General features: G+C 40.4%; 1 protein-coding gene across 1 annotated transcript; it reads right to left on the reverse strand.

The window, feature by feature from the left end:
• Positions 1-5,200: 5,200 nt before the first annotated feature.
• Positions 5,201-15,305, reverse strand: TMEM52B (transmembrane protein 52B). The gene is made up of 5 exons (XM_061417896.1): positions 14,682-15,305; positions 12,373-12,416; positions 9,944-9,982; positions 9,222-9,388; positions 5,201-7,453 (listed from the first exon to the last, which is right to left on the reverse strand). The coding sequence occupies exons 1-5, from the start codon at positions 14,733-14,735 to the stop codon at positions 7,209-7,211; spliced, it is 549 nt and encodes a 182-aa protein (XP_061273880.1). The 5' UTR covers positions 14,736-15,305; the 3' UTR covers positions 5,201-7,208.
• Between the last annotated feature and the right edge of the window lie 2,522 nt (positions 15,306-17,827).

Below are 17,827 nucleotides of genomic sequence, written 5' to 3' on the forward strand. Positions count from 1 at the left end.
CATCAGGTGGCCAAAGTACTGGGGCTTAAGCTTAATCAGTCTTTGCAATGAATATTCAGAATTGATTTCCTTTAGGATTGACTGGTTTGATCTCCTTGCTGTCCAAGGGACTCTCAAAAGTCTTCTCCAACACCATAGTTCGAAAGCATTAATTCTTCAGCCCGAAGCCTTTTTTTTTTTTATTCTTCCAATTTTATTTTATTTTTAAACTTTACATAATTGTATTAGTTTTGCCAAATATCAAAATGAATCCGCCACAGGTATACATGTGTTCCCCATCCCGAACCCTCCTCCCTCCTCCCTCCCCATACCATCCCTCTGGGCCGTCCCAGTGCACCAGCCCCAAGCATCCAGCATCATGCATCGAACCTGGACTGGCAACTCGTTTCCTACATGATATTTTACATGTTTCATTGCCATTCTCCCACATCTTCCCACCCTCTCCCTCTCCCACAGAGTCCATAAGACTGTTCTATACATCAGTGTCTCTTTTGCTGTCTCGTACACCGGGTTATTGTTACCATCTTTCTAAATTCCATATATATGCGTTAGTATACTGTATTTATGTTTTTCCTTCTGGCTTACTTCACTCTGTATAATAGGCTCCAGTTTCATCCACCTCATTAGAACTGATTCAAATGTATTCTTTTTAATGGCTGAGTAATACTCCATTGTGTATATGTACCACAGCTTTCTTATCCATTCATCTGCTGATGGACATCTAGGTTGCTTCCACGTCTTGGCTATTATAAACAGTGCTGCGATGAACATTGGAGTACACGTGTCTCTTTCCCTTCTGGTTTCCTCAGTGTGTATGCCCAGCAGTGGGATTGCTGGGTCATAAGGCAGTTCTATTTCCGAAGCCATTTTTTATGGTCCAACTCCCCAATCTGTACATGACTACTGGAAAGACCATTGCTTTGACTACATGGACCTTTACTGTACACCTGAAACTAACACAACATTGTATATCGACTATACTTCAAAAAAAAAAAAGGAATATAAATTTATGCATAGTATTTGAAGTAAAGTAGATTTTAAAAGTCAGCTAAAATGTAGGGATTTTACATGTGTGTGGTGGAAAGGTGCTTCTCTTCACAAGCCTTGTAGAGCTATTTGACTTTGCAATCTGTCTGAAAGTATATATTTGAGTAAAAGGAATAAAAATTAATCTAAAGAACTAACAGCAAAAGGTTTTTTGGTTTGGTGTTTAAAGTCTGAGGAAATTGAGTGCAAAGCCAGCTCAGGAACTCAGTTTTCTGCCAGTCATATCACTTCTCTGTAACAGCTTTAGCCTCAAAAGCTGACCAAATGGAGCACATTGTTTGGAAAATTAAAAGGGCCCTTGTAGGCATTCAGAAGGTTATGGTTACCTACTAATTGTTTGACCCCTCATGAACTTTTGTCCACTTTGAATTGGATTTGCATTTATCTACTTTGGTGTTCACTGAGTTTGAATTTACACCCCTTTTGGAGAGAGAGAGAAGAGAGGACCTAACTCCACCCGCCATAGTAATCAGATTAACGTTGGAAGGAAAATCAAGTCCTAAGTCTAGTGCAGGAGGGGTGTACCACACAAATCCTGTATAGGCAAGTTTGCTATATAAACTGGGACCAAGAAAGGTCCAGGCACTCAGAACACTGATATCATTTGCGGAACAGCACAGTAAGAACCAAAGGGTAGCATAAACACTTAGTCTGTGTTCTACCTGGAAACTGAAACACAATGAAGAGGCATTAAATTTAGTCTGCCTTGTTTCATAACTTTGCCTATAACCAAGCTCTTACGAAAGCTATTAAAGTGTTGTCTTTGGCATGGCTGAATAGCCATAGTGGTCTCCCTGAATTCTACATCTCACTTCTCCCATTCATCCTCTAGTGACAGTAATCTTACAGGTTACATGATCTTTTTCCCCCTCTTCAAAAACTTTCAATAGCTTTTCATACAATGCAGGATAAAAACCAAACTCCTTAAACTCATATGGTAAGTATCTCCTTTGCCTCTCCTTTCTGTTTGTCCATCCCTGTTTCCTTTAGACCTTGATCATAAAGATGAGACCATTAGACAACATTAATAACTTAGCTCATTAATAACTTAGCTCCTGATTTCTGCTTTCCTAAATATATGTAACACCTTACTGAATCTATTGATTGCTTTCTTGGAGTAGAAGTAAGAACGAAGAATTAAGTTGTTAAATAACTGACCCTCTCTCCCTAGCTTCCTCTTTAGTTAATTTTCAGGTGGATCTTCCAAGCGCAAGTGGATCACACAGGCAAGAGAACATCCAACCGCAGGTGGACCATGGGAGCAAGACAATGTCCCGAGGAAGAGACATCAGCAGGTTTGCATGCAATGGAAAGATGATGAAGAATCTGACCTCCTGCCTTAATGATTAACTAAGATTGTTTCTCCTTGTTCCATTTAAAAATTGGCATGACGAAGCAGGATCATCAGAGTTGGTGTCTGGACATAAGTCCACCATCTCCTCAGATTGCTGACTTTTCTTCTTTATCAAAGCTTGCCCTTCAATTTATTGGCTATTGAGCAGCAAGCGGCCAAGCCTGCACACAGTTAAAATATGTAATTTGTTGTTTGTTTAGTTGTTCAGTTGTGTCTGACTCTTTGCGACCCCCTGGACTATAGCCCACTAGGTTCCTCTGTTTGTGGAGTTTCCCAGGCAAGTATACTGCAGTGGATTGCCATTTCTTCCTCCAAGGGATCTTCCCAACCCAGGGATTGAACCTGCATCTTACCGCTGAACCACTGGGAAAGCCTCATACTATGTAATACTTACTTGTCATCAAAAGATCCCAGCCTATCTTTTCAGAATCTTTCTTTTTCTATTACTCTTGGGATTTTTAACACTCTCCATGATTCGCATTCCCATCTTTCCCATCTTTGCTCATAGACAGAAAATGGACTTATCATGCATATTTGATGTTTACATTCTATAATCTTTCAGGTTTAAACTCAGACATGACTGCTTCATGACACCCTTTCCAAGTTCTAAAGTTCTGAGCAATTCTGAGGTGGAAAATAGTGCAATTCTGGCTTAACAGAGGTGAAGGTTCCAACAGATGGGTATTGGCCAACATTATTCAGACATAGCTTGTAAATTATCTTCTACAAATGTATCTTGGACAATCCATAAATCACTGAAATTGTTTTCCCTGTCAGTCTGTTGAAGGGCGGACTTCCCATCCTGTCTTCTTTATTACCTTCCAGCCAATCTGCTCAGCCGATGAAAAGAAAACAAAACTCGGCTGTTCCCAGACTTTGCAGTTTTTCTCCCCTGCCTCTTAAATTTGTTACATAAATTTCATTTTTGCTTTAGTTCCATGCTCTCATATACATGTAAACTCCTAATGTGTTAACTAATCAGACCCTTTGATAGTCTTCTCAGCCAGACCCTATAAATCCCGACTTAGACTTGGACCAGAAACAAACCACTACAAGGTTTCTTGTGCTGTTCTATTTGCCTCTAAACCACAGAGGAAACCAGTCATCACAACCTGGTCAGTCTTCTCTCAGACTCATCTTCCCGCAGAAAGGAGCTTCTGTATTATTCTTGTGTAAACTAGTCCACATCTGGTCCATTTCTCTCAGACTGGGAGCTTCATGCTCTCAGTGTCTTCTCCTTCTGCTATGTAGATATTTTTTTTTTTTTATAATGAACCTTGTTTTTTAATTGTTGACTCATTTTTTTAAAATTTACTTATTTTTAACTGAAGGACAATTGCTTTACTGCATTGGTTTATGCCATACATCAACATGAATTAGCCATGGGTATACGTATGTCTCCTCCCTCTTGAATCTTACTCCCACCTCCCATCCCTTCCTACTCCTCTAGGTTGTGCTAGAACCCCAGTTTGGATTTCCTGAGGCATACAGCAAATGTCCATGGGCTATCTGTTTTATATATGGTAGTGTATATGCTTCCATGCTACTCTCTCCATTCATATAGATACTGACACTTCCTTTCAGATATCCATGCCTCACTGGACATGTTTCAGTTTTGGCAAATAAAAAATGATTTTTTTAAAGTGTGGGGGTTTTTTTCCTCCACTTAGTGTAATCACCCTCAGTTCAGTTCAGTCACTCAGTCGTGTCTGAATCTTTGCAACCCCATGGACTGCAGCACGCCAGGCTTCCCTGTAAATCACCAACTCCCGGAGCTTACTCAAACTCATGTCCATCGAGTCAGTGATGCCATCCAACCATATCATCCTCTGTCATCCCCTTCTCCTCCTGCCCTCAATCTTTCCCAGCATCAGGGTCTTTTCAAGCGAGTCAGTCCTTCGTATCAGGTGGCCACAGTATTGGAGTTTCAGCTTCAGTATCACTCCTTCCAATGAATATTCAAGACTGATTTCCTTTAGGATTGACTGGTTTGGGAAACACCTTAGAAAACCCAAATTAAGCTCTCTCTATATATACAGATTAAGCTATAGAGTTTGGATAGTGAAGCTTCATAGGCAGGCTGCAGGATGTTACCAGGGTCTCCTGCACTGCAGGCAGATTCTTTACCATCTATGCCAGCAGAGAAACCCATGAGGATAGTTAAAAGGAGTGAAACAAAATTAAACCAGTGGTGAAAGTGATTGAGCTGATGAGCAGATGTCTTAGACTGAGTAAAGAAGTGAAGCCAAATAGCTGCTAATGGCTTGTGACAAAATGGGAGTGGGGACAGGGGCGGGAGACTCCATGTGGCTAAGGACAGGGCAAGGGGGGAGGCAAAGTGAGGCAGATAGATCTCTTTAGAACAAGATCCTTACAGGCAGGGTTTCTTTCCAGATCTCCTTGTACCTGAGGACATTTTAACTTCTTTAAGGCTGTAGCATCCTGAAGGTTGAAAGGATCTAGAGTACTTTATGGAATATGTGACACTGAAGAGATTCATTTGGCAGTGCAAAACAAGGCCCCCTTGGGTGTTATTAACAATTCATGCATTTAACAATTTCCAGAGGCAGTGTCTTAAATGACTCAGAATAAAGTAGATCACCAGCAGATTATACTCACTTAGAACATTTTCCCTCCTGGCTCAGTGAGCGTTCCAAGAAAGGGTTTAATGAGGTGGTGCATTAATCAGCCACCCCTGGGTCTGTATTGCTCCCTGAAATGGAGCTAATTGACTAATAAACAAATTTTCTAAAATATTCCTTACCTCTACACAGGATATATTAAGACGGATCACATGTCTCCAGCTGTTTACCTCAACCAACAAATATTTATTGATGAAATAAAGCTACGTGAGGGGTGACTTAGCAATAATACAGCAAGCTGACTGGCAAAAGGACAAATCAGAATATAATTCTCAGCAACATCATAGGAGGCAAGTGAAAATAAACTGTCAAAAGTAATAGTAACAAATGCATGTGTATAATAATTTACAAATCTTGTCATTTCTAGACAGTTTATTTGATTTTCACAACTATCATCAGTGGTGTTATTATCCTTTCTTTTACAAATGAGAGACTGTTCTTGAAAGAGTTCGGTAACTTTCCTAAGGTCACTGGCAAGTAGTTTTTCCCCAAATGTACTTCATTTCCTAAATTTTCCAATAACAGGAAATTTTGGAGGTAGTGTGTTATGTGGACAGGTTAGCAATGCAACAGCAGGATGGTGCCCTGGGAAGGACTCCAAGCAGTTAGTGCTCCAAAGATTGGAGAAGTACACATTTGCCAGGCTAGAACACTGGAGTGGGTTGCCATTTCCTCCTGCAGGGGATCTTCCTGACCCAGGGATCGAACCCACGTCTCTTGCATTGGCAGGTGGATTCTTTACCACTGAGCCACCAGGGAAGCTTTAGGTGCCAATAGGAGAATGCATTTCTACCATCGCTCCACCAGGTGGCAGTGAAGGTCACCACTAGAAACAAGTGTTGTCACTATAGAGACAGGACTTGAAAGCAGTCAAAGCAGGAAGGAGGAAAGAGGCAAAACAATGCTATTCTTTTAGAGTTACAAAAGCATACGTGTGCATATGTGTGCATGCCTCCATGTGCGTGCATGTGTTTGCAGGGCAGAGGAACTAAAAAATGAATGGAACTGTTACTGCATTCTATTCAGTTTCCCGTTCTGTTAGTGGGTAGAAGAATGAAAGAAAGACCTCAATATTTGCACTTCAGTACTTTACTGTGCCCTCTTAGCCCATGCCCGCAATCCCACCCCTGGATTTTGGATGTCCAGTGAGGTACTACATGATGTCCCAAATTATCACTGTCATTTAGCATAAAAGTGAATGTTCTCATGAGAGGAAGGCTGTGTGAATTCAGTGCATTAACAGCTCTGGCTGTGCCTATACGAGTGTCTTTCTCCACAAGTGTACACAACCTGTTTGCTGCTAGGGAAACTTGCAGCGTCCTCTAGGGAAAAGAACTTGATAGGTGAAGGAATCCAAGCTGCCTCTGGTGCTTTCCAGTTTAGTAGTAATCAGCATCACTACAGGTTAATTGCAAATTTTTTACCCCTGGATAAAGAAGAGTTCTCAACAAGAGCATCCCATAGCAGAAAATAGATGCACCTGGAAATGAAGAGTTAGAATCTATCTTTCCCACAGAATGATGTTTAGATGCCATCCTAACCCTTCTGAAAGTTAGGAAAAAATTTTCCATTTGTCTGGGCATATTTACCAACCCTGAGGACACCTCCACTCCATTAATAAAACCAGATTTTGGGGGGTGGGAGGGATGTTCAAGAAGTAGGGGATATATATATATATGTGTGTGTGTGTATATATATATGGCTGATTCATGTAGTTTTACAGCAGAAGCCAACACATTATAAAGCAATTATCCTCCAATTAAAAATAAATTAAAAAGGAACTTCTAAGGTACTATGACTACTATACTTCAGCAGATGAGACATTAAATTACAGAGAATTTAAATCACTTATAAATGTAATATTTTCCCTATAAATCACTTATAAATGTAATGTGAATTACTTATAAATGCAAATTAGTGTGCTAATTTTAAGTTGTGTTGCAAGCAGGAACCAAAGAAGGAATGTCTGACATATTACAAGAGAAAATATGTGTAATATAGTAACTGTTACTACTAGCAACTAGTGGCCATGTCTGTTTATAATTACATTTCTCTTGCTGGGTCTATAGGCTTATCTCAAATTTAACATAAACAAAAGTTTTAGCAATTTGATTTGTTACAGCTAAATAAAATACAACGGTTAAAAAAAAAAAAAAAGGTCCCCATCAATCAGAAGAGTGTTGTACGCCGGGAGACTCTTTCTCCATCGGGGGCAGCTGCTTTTCTTCTGGCACTGATGGTAGATCAGGTGCTTTCTGCCCGCACCTTGAAACAGTGAAGCGAGTCATGCGAAGTGCTTCCTCATACCCTGGGAGGGTGTCCAGAGAGGAGGGCAGCTGGCCCAGGGAGCTGGGGGAGTGAGCCACAGCCAGGATCCTTCGAGCCGCAGGGCCGAACACTGACTGCAGGGCTAGGCAGGAAAGAACCGGAGTTCAAGTACATGTGGCATCTTCAGAAACCAGAGACTTACAGCACATGCAGTTCCCCTTGATTTATATTATTTTATGAAAAGGGTGTCTAGCCTCTGTCCCTTTTCTTTATTTACTCATTGGCTGCACTGGGTCTTCGCTGTTGCCCACAGGTTTTCTCCAGTTGTGGTGAAGAGGGGCTACTCTCTAGTTGGTGCATGGGTTTCTCATTGCGGTGGATTCCCTTATTTCAGAGCACAGGCTCAGTAGCTGAGGAAGATAGGATTAGTTGTCCCACAGCATGTAGGATCCTCCTGGACCAGGAACTGAACCCGTGCCTTCTGCATTGGCAGGCAGATTCTTTACCACTGAGTCCCCAGGGAAGCCAAATCCCCCTTCATTTTCAACAAGTGTCAAAACTCATTGTCACTCTTGGCAACAGATGTTATAAAAGTCCTGTGAAGCTTGTGTAGAAACCAACTTCCCTCTTTGCTTTCTCAAATAATCTAAAATGTGTCCCCACATCTCATAACCCCTGTCTTTCCCCTTTACGAATTTAAAACCCTTTATGCCAACCCACTGAAGTTGCAGATCCCTTAGAAGTAATTGTTTCTGCCTATTTATGTTTCCCCGTAGACTGACAGTGAGAAAAGAAGCAGGAAAAGGTGAACAATGTGCTATAGCTCTCTCTTTTTTCAAAATAAATATTACAGCATATTTCCACCTGCTGTTCTGCCCAGTAGGTCACTCTCCAATTTTAGGAAAGAATATAATCCAAAGAAGAGAACAGAGGGAGATAAAGGAAAGTGTCTTATAACTATCAGGTGTTGGGCCTAATATTTAACAGAATAAGACCTGGTGAATAAAGAATTTAAAGTATCCCATGACTAATTTTTCTAAAGATAAAAAATATAGTAAAGAGAAAATATAAGTTTGGCGTTCACAAAATCTAAGATGTTTTCAAAAAAGGGATATGTGCAGTGCTTAAAATAGTTTTATCAAAGTAATTGTTTATCAACTTGTACATTTTTCCTATAAGACATTTCCAATATCGTCTCTAACATTTCATTTCTTCCTTCATTCCATCATCAGACCATAAGTACAGCATCCGTGAGAGGCAAGGTCACCATACCATCAGGCGTCTGGAAATTAAAGCTGCCCCAAGATTTAGAATCTTTAACACTATTCCCTCTTGGTACAGTGGGCTTCCCTGGTAGCTCAGCTGGTAAAGAATCCACCTGCAATGCGGAAGACCTGGGTTTGATCCCTGGGTTGGGAAGATTCCCTGGAGAAGGGAAAGGCTACCCCCGCCAGTATTCTTGCCTGGAGAATTCCATGGACTGTATAGTCCATGGGATCGCAGAGTCAGATACAACTGAATGACTTTTTATTTCTTGGTGCAATGGATAAGAATCAACCTGACAATGCAGGGAACAAGGGTTCCATTCCTGGTCCCCGAAGATTTCACATGTCACGGAGCAACTAAACCCCTGTATCACAACTGCCGAACCCTGCTTGCTCTAGAACCCATGCTCCCCAACCAGAGAAGCCATCACCATGTGAAGCCCTCATACCGAAACCAGAAAGTAGCCCCTTCCCCGGGGCAACTAGAGAAAGCCCGAATGCAGCAACGAAGACCCAATGCAAGCAAAAATAATACGTGAATAAATAAATAAATCTAATACTGTTTGATCAATGTTTTTAAACCTTCGCACCAGGTGTTCTTTTAAACCCGGCTTCACTTCCCGTGTTACATGTCCATATACTCACAAGTGACCGTACTCTGGAGAGTGCTGTCATGGTCAAAAGCGATGACCGTCACTTCATAGGGTGGCTGGCCCTCCTCTCCCCCATTTTGCTGGCGATCCAGACAGCAGCGGAAGCACACAGAAGTCAGGCCGCACAGGAGAAGCAGTGCCCCGATGACCACCAGCAGCCTGCAAGGACCCCACGGAGTACTGAGAGCTCTGTGCTCCTTGTTTTGTTTTTTAAACCAATTTGCATAATCAGCCTTCAATGTCTGCATTTTAATTCTTGCTTGAATATTTTTTAGAATGCTTTTAAGATTTCAGTTCCAGGCTTTCCTGTCATATATATACTTCCTTATTTTGTCAGCAAGACTAAGTCAGTTCACTTGAACAATTCATGAGAGATTTAAATGCATTTTGGAGGGGCAAATTTTTACTGAAGTAGTCTCCTTTCTGTGGCTATTTCTAGAGTTGACCCTGAGAAAATACACAACAATCTGTTGATGTTAGCCCAGGAGATGGTATTGAAATAGGAAATCCTGCTATATTGTCACATAGGTTAGTGATGAGGAAAAGAGGCTTTACTCCGTGAGATGTTAGGTAAGTAGGCTCAATATCTCAGATTTTTTCCCCTCTGTTGTCAATATATTTAAAAATGAAAAAAAAAAAAAACACTTAAAAACTAATACCCCTGAGAAACGCTTCCTTTTAAATGTCTATTTGGGTAACATAGCTGAAACTTACCATATATACCAGAGATGTACCCAGTCTGTGGTCAGGCAGCTATGGAGAAAGAATAATAATTTTATTTTGCAATAAAAATATAATCAATGCCTGTTATACTTTCAGAATCAGAAATATGAGTTACAAAAATGTATGATACCTTTATAATAAAAGCGTTACAGGTTATGTTAACTTCAATGTAACCAGCTAAATCTATCATGAAATGGGATGCCTTTAGTAGTGGTTTATTCATTGTGCATGCTGTTGCTTCAGTTGTGTCCGACTTTTTTGCAACCCTATGGACTGTAACCCGCCAGGCTCCCCTGTCCATGGGATTCTCCAAGCAAGAACACTGAAGTGGGTTGCCATGCCCTCCCCCAGGGGATCTTCCTGACCCAGGGATTGAACCTGAGTCTCTTACATCTCCTGCATTAGCAGGCAGGTTCTTTACCACTAGTGCCACCTGGGAAGCCCAGAAGCGGTTTATACCATCATGTAAATCACTATAAGACAGACTAAACTAGTTATCATTAAAGTAATGTTAATAGAACATGTAACCACAATCATTGTAAACAGTTTTGATGACGATTATCAAGAAAGAACTTGCAGAGTAAGCTTACAAAGAGTAAAAATGAATGTGACAGTTAAGGTTTGTATATATTTGAAGTCAATAGCTTAAATATAAAGAATATTTCAATTATAAGCATGAACATTTATAATTTGTTTTACAAGCTGTTGCAAAAAGGGCGACTATATAGGTAAACAATAGAGCCCTACTATATAGCACAGGGAACTATATTCAGTGACCTGTAATAATCTATAATGGAAAAGAATATGAAAAAGAATATGTATATATATAACTTAATCCTTTTGCTGTACCCTAGAAACTAACACAATATTATAAATCAACTATATTTTGATAAAAAATAAAAAGCAGAAACAAAGGGGAAAAAAAGAAAAAGAGGGGGGTCACAATAAAACCATAAAAACACCCACTATAAAAAGGGCTTTAAATTTTCACATCCAGGATCAAAACTGATAAGCATATCCCCTGAGGCCAAACAAGAAGCGGGGGGGGGCGGGGGGGGGGGCGGAATGTAAAAACCAACTCCATCATGATGAAAGCTAATTCAATACTCTGAATGAACTAGGGCAATTATCAATTTTCTCTACAGAATGAAGAAAATATGGATTGCATGGGACAAGAAGTGGAATAAGTTTGTAAGTAGGAAGAGAAGGGGAAGGAAAACATTTGTTACTGAAGATAATTATTAATGCATTTAATAATCCTTTCTGATATAGTGATCTATTGAAATCTACTTCTCTATCCTCTCTGCACAGTTGTAGACCATACAGTTTGTTTCATCAATAAACAGTGTCTCTAAGTGTCCTCATATTTCTCATTCGTTCAAAGCCTCTTCCAGTTCTACAGCGTTATGATTCTGATTCTATTAAAAGTAACACTCCTACAGTGGTAGGCGTGTAAAACCTCAAAGAGCATGTGACGAGTAATGAAGGCCATTGCCATTCTCCCTGGGTTTAACAGACTTGGCTGTTGGGAAACTCTTTCCGTGGCTAAATATGTATTTTTCTTCAGGCTAAGTAAGTCTTACTCAAACTGTCCCTGCTTCCTTAAAACAGTTTACCTCCAAGAGGAGTGAATCTCTTCCCTTTTTCATCTTGGTGTCCTGTGTCTACACGAGACCTAATTGTGACAGATTTAGATGGAGGGATAATCACCTCAAAGTGAGAGCTAAGTGACACCTGCAATAAATATTGTTGTTACTGTGGTTGTTGTGTAGTCTCTAAGTTTTGTCTGACTCAGTTGACACCGCATGGACTGTAGCCCACCAGGCTCCTCTGTCCATGGGATTTCCCAGGCAAGAATACTGGAGTGGGTTGCCATTTCTTTCTCCAGGGAATTTTCCTGGCTCAGGGATCAAACTTACACATCTCTTGCATCTTCTGTGTTGGCAGGCGGATTCCTTACTACTGAGCCACCAGGAAAGTCCAATAAATATTAACGTGCCCTAAAAAATAGGAAATGCTCTGCATATCTGAAATGGTGGTTCTACTCTAGCAATCACCCAGGTTTATCTGTCTGAGTCTAGTGAATTCTGTCTGCCCCAATGAGTCACTGAGAAGCATGGGAAAGAAAATCTTTCCCAAATCTCCGTGACTGTATAAACTGAGATTACTTCCTATCAAAAAAGTTTTGATAGGAAGATTGGCTTTGGAAAAAAGTGCTGTCAGCAGTATTATTTTGAGTGTTTAGGATGACTGGAATGCTTACTTGTTTTTGGAGAACCCGTCTGTGAGATCAGTGGGTGGAGGCCCATTTAAGTAGAAATAGGGAAATCACAGCTATCTGATGACATTTGACCCTGTTTGGGGTGTTGATGTTTTTGTCTGTCTCGCCTTCCTTCCACTGAGCATTCTCAGATACTTACTGTTCAGGACTGACACAGTTCTCCTCACATCTTGCCCGAGGAAGCTGTAGGAAGGGAAATAATCTCAGACAGGGAAATGGTCTCATTTGCTCTGCTCAGCAGCCTATGTGTCACCCTCATGACTGTGCCGTCAGGTTAGCGGGTGAGAGCGTAGTCAATACAAGGACAAAGTCATAGGGTCAATCATGGTTAGGACTGTTTTCATCTCTCCTATGCCTGATCTTTATTAAATTCAAAGTGGGAAAGCCTGCAAGAGCAAATGTCTACTCTGATTTGGTTCTTCTTTTTTTCCGTGGTGGGGAGGGAGCATCTCTGACTTTATGAATGAGATGCAGTGTTTATACCAATTTGTTCATCTTAGAAACTTTCTCATCTGTCCCCCAGACAGATCCTTCAAATTCTCTCTCATTTACAAGTTGAATTCAACCCCAGTGTTCTTTTTTTATTTCCTCTGTACATCAATAACTCACTGGTGATACTTCAATCTAAAATTAAAAGTTAAAAAAAAAGCAACTCAGTGCCTTAGTGGTGGTAATTCTGTATTTAATTCTGTGTAGTACTATTTACACTCTGAGTAAAACATTTTGAAAACATGACTTAAGATTAAGCTAGATATGTCATTCAGCTTGTTCAGAGGGCAAATATTAAAACAAAAGCAAAAACTCACCATACAAGAGAAGAAGGGGGGAAGGGAGTGGAAGAACTATTTATTGAATAGCTACTCTCTGCCAGCCAGATTGCTAAGAATTTTTAAGATTTCATAACATTTCAGCACAGTAACCATGCCAGTGGGTACTTTACTTTGAAATGTTAAGGGTCTAAGGCATAGACATTTAAGTAACATGACAACTGCACATACCTATAGATTTGGCCAGAATTCCAAACCAAATTCTATCATGTGTTCATGTTGAATGAATTACTGGAACCAGAGACAGACTGCTCTAACTCCTTGACATTGCTGTCAGATCCCTTCTACTCGCAGGAAAGAAATCTTCCACCGCCTCTTCTAGGTATGTTTCAGTTGACTTTCTCCTTCTAAGACTCTCTAGGTAAATTTTTGTTCTAAAAACTGTTTCACTCTTCCAGTAACTTGGATGATTTGATATTACAGGAAATCAACAATAAATGCCACAAAATTTCTCTAAGGAGATGGAAATTTGTACTTATTGAAAATTGGGAGCAGGGGGACACTCAGACTCATGACTTTGGGTGAAAAGGACTTATAAAAGAACTAACAGCTGACTTCTGCAAAGAACACTTGAGAAACTCCTGGTTTCACTAAAGATGACAAAGTATGGGTTTCCTCCACCCATCCACAGGACTTCGTTTTGCTTTCTTTACTAAAGGAAAATAAAAAAGCCTAAGGTGGTTAGTAGATAAAACATCCCTTTTCAAGCCTGTTACAAAAAGAGAAGAAATGAGAAAAGAAATTTGGAAGGGAAGAACAGGAAGAGAAGAGGAAGCAAAAAGAAAATACAAGGAAAAGATATGGGTTCAGGCCCTCTATTAACTGGTGTATAGGAAGCAAATAGACAGCAACCTTCCTGTTAGGAGCTGTACAGAAATTGGAAGCCAACCCATTTCATCATTTGCTTTTCTTCTTAGTAGATTTCATAACTGAATAAACTTCTCTCTGACAATGGTCTGGAATCCCTCAGTCCAATGACCCTTTCTCAATTGAGTTACTTAGAATCTCCTGCTTCTCAATGGAGAGAAATAAAAGGTCCAAATTACCTTTAAAGAGTTTTCTGTCTCTTAACTTATCTCTGACCGGGAGGCACCTAAACTGCTAGAGTGGTATTAAGGCTGATGTGGGACATACCGTTTAGGAGAATTATGTTCTTGGTTTTAATAATTTACTTGAGAACCTTTTTCTGTTTTTGGCCACATGAGTGGCTTACTTTTTGGACCTTAATTCCCCCACTAGGGATTGAACCTGTGCCCCCTGCAGTGGAAGCATGGTGTCCTAACCACCAGACCACCAGGGAAGTCTCAATAATTTACTTGAGATTTTGAGGGCTAGGTGATAAGACACTAAAAGAGAGAAATATACATAACAGACACTTCTAAATTGCCTTCGCTATCCTACTTGTATATATGTCCTTCTTTTCATTGATGTCATTCGTCACAGGTCACTATGTAACCCTATAATACTAAGGGAACATTCTAGTTAATTCTTTTCCCCTCCCACCCCTTTGGTTCGAAAGTATATGTCTTTCCCCCTCATTCAGTTTTCGCCCAGGTTCTTTTGACAGTTGGCTTATCTGAGAAACAAACAAAAGTCTCCTTCCTGCATTTTCACGACTCACCTGGGTGAAATACACCAGGGCGGAGGCCATCAGAGCTGGGGACTGCAGTCCCATCTGGCTGGACTCTTACTTCTCCAGATCAGGCACTGGGCATCCGTCGTCTCCCTTCTGTGCTCTGGGCCATGTCTGACTTCTTGACCTAGAGGACTTAAGGACAGAAACTTCTCTCAGCAATACGCTGGTTTTTCCTCCTCTCTTTCTCTCCTCTCACTCTCTGTAGTTGTTGTTTTCTGTAATTTTTCTCTCCCCTTTCATCCTAGCTTCTTTCTCTACTTCTGCCCCTGGGCTCAAGGTCTCTACATTTGCTTCCCTGCCCCTCCTTTTCTTCCATTCTACTTTTAGTCCTTTCTAGATGCCTTGTCCACACTGCCTCCAAAAGGACAACTCTCAGGAAGGACACGTAAGTCCTGTGAATTAGGTATTTTTCTAGGCAGTGGTAAGAAACTGGACTTGAAGGGGGATCAAAGGGAGACCAAATAAAGTCTCTTTTCCATCAGAAAAGGAGTAATATTCTTGGCCCTTCACCCAAGCACTCCAGGATGACTGTTGCTGGTTGAAAGTCACCCTGCCAACCTCCATTCACACTGGCTCTCCATGTGATTAGCCCTCCTCTCTTGCTCTTGGAAACCACCCCCCTTTACTATGTTGATAATCAACTCTCCTGGTTCTGGGTCATTTATTTCTAGACACTGGAGTAGGGCTGAGAGTTTGCCAAATGAACTGGAAAGCTATAGCATCTTTGGAAAAGCAAGTTTGGAAATTAGAATTTCTGGATGCTGTCCTTGAAGTTGCCCTCCACACTGACTTCAATTCTTATTGAAATAGTGAAAAATCAAACAGACATTTCTAAAACAAGACTCAAGATCTATATGTCTCTCTGTCTCTCTCATTTAATCTAAAGTCAGAGCCAAAATAAATACCCATGGAAAGGACATACAATATTTATAGAGATACACCTCTCTAGGGACAAATGAATGCTGCATAAATGATGTGTGGTTAAGCCAATAATCTTTTAATACAAAATATTAAGAATTTTTTTAAAAGAAATTATTTCATAGGAAAATTGGGCATTTGTTTACAGAAAAAAAAAAAAAGCAACTTTTGTATCCTTCCTAACTCTGAAAATCTGATTTTACTGAGTTATTGAAGGAAGACCATTGGGGGCAGTTGGTTCTAAAAACCCTCACACAGCATAACAATGTGATACAAGAATGGAGAATATAAACTCAATTTTTTTTTTCTTAGCCAAGGAATTCAAACAGTGAGAGAAAAAGTTGGTACAATACTGATGATCCAAAATCATTCATTTTCAGAAATAAATGAGCACTACGTCATTTTTTGTTTGTTTTGTTTTTTTTTCTTTTTTTTAAATTTTATTTTTAAACTTTACATAATTGTATTAGTTTTGCCAAATATCAAAATGAATCCATCACAGGTATAAATATAAGAGTATGTCCCAAATTTCAGCAGAAGAGGGGCCAGGTAGGAGGCATTTTACAGGACAAAGGTGGCAGAATCTTGGCCCTTCACTAAATTATCATATAATTTCTCAGTCCTCAATTTTCCGATTCATGAACTAGGAATGGAATGCCCGTGAGACCTGCCCTAGATGTTGTTCCATAGAAAAAATACAATCAGAGACATGAAGGAATTTTGATTAGAGTATTTCTATTCAGAGTGTGATGTAGCATCATTAAACTTGCTCTTCTCTTACTCATGTCAGAGACAGTGGGGCATCATGGCTAAGACTCCAGCTACATTGTCTGTGGAGTGAAATACTTACTTGGTCACTTATTAGCTGTGGGATCTTGAGCAAGATATTACATCTCTCTGTTGGCTCAGTTTCATCCTATATAAAATGGATAATAGTAATAATAATAATTGCTGTTATTGTTCATTGTTTAGTTACTGAGTTGTGTCTAACTCTTTGTGACCCCATGAACTGCAGCACACTAGGCTTCCCTACCCTTCACTGTCTCTCGGAGTTTGCTCCAACTCATGTCCATTGAGTTGGTGATGCCATCCAACCATCTCATCCTCTGCTGCCCTCTTCTCCTCTGCCCTCAATCTTTCTCAGCATCAGGATTTTTGCCAATGAGTCAGCTCTTTGCATCAGGTAGCCAAAGTATTGGAGCTTCAGCTCCAGCATCAGTCCTTCCAGTGAATATGCAGGGTTGATTTCCTTTTGTATTGACTGGTTTGATCTCCTTGAAGTCCAAGGGACTCTCAAGAGTCTTCTCCAGAACCGTAATTCAAAAGCATCAAGTTACTTCATACACTTATGGCGGCTCAGATGCTAAAGAATCTGCCTGCAATGCAGGAGACATGGATTCAATCTCTGGGTTGGGAAGATCCCCTGGGGAAGGGAATGGCTACCCACTCCAGTATTCTTGCATGAGAAATCCCATGGACAGAGGAACCTGGTGGGCTACTGTCCATGGGTTTGCAAAGAGTTGGACATGACTGAGTGACTAACACTAACTTTTATACATTTAGATTAAATATGTTAATGTGTATGAAATACATATACCGTGAATGTAGTGAAAAACGGCTTAGTCATGTCTGACTCTTTGTGACCCCATGGACTGTATTCCACCAGGCTACATATACAACCCTGATATGAAAAAAATATTTTGTGAGTGTTAGCCAGGATTATTTTGATTTCCACTCAGTTTCAGCAATGACTTTTACCATCAATAGACTGCAAAACGTGTCCTCCTGCTTCATGTATTGTCACCATGACCTTGTTGTAGCTTTCTTGGGATTCCTGTTCTTGAATATTTCCCCTTGCTACCCTGGCCCTCTTCTCTCCCAATCATGCCAGCCGTCACCTGCATGAACAGGTTTTCCTATTAACATGACATTTTTCACCCCCATTGCACTTTCCTGCCTTGTGATTGCCATCATCTCTTTGCCCTCCAGCTTCCTAACAAGTTAGAACAAATGGAATTCTGTTAATGACCTTCTTGTTATTTTTCTTAGAATTACTGCTGCCGCTTCCCCTCCCCCACCCCTCCCTCCACCACTGGGTTAGTGAAAGAGAACTTCTTGTTTATTCAAATGAAAGTGATTATGCCTTGTGGCAGTTTTAACTCTGAGCTCAGTCTCTATCAAAGCATCCATGTAGGGACTGAGAGAGGAAAGAG

Source organism: Bos javanicus, chromosome 5, assembly GCF_032452875.1.
Source record: "Bos javanicus breed banteng chromosome 5, ARS-OSU_banteng_1.0, whole genome shotgun sequence".
Lineage (NCBI taxonomy): Eukaryota > Metazoa > Chordata > Mammalia > Artiodactyla > Bovidae > Bos > Bos javanicus.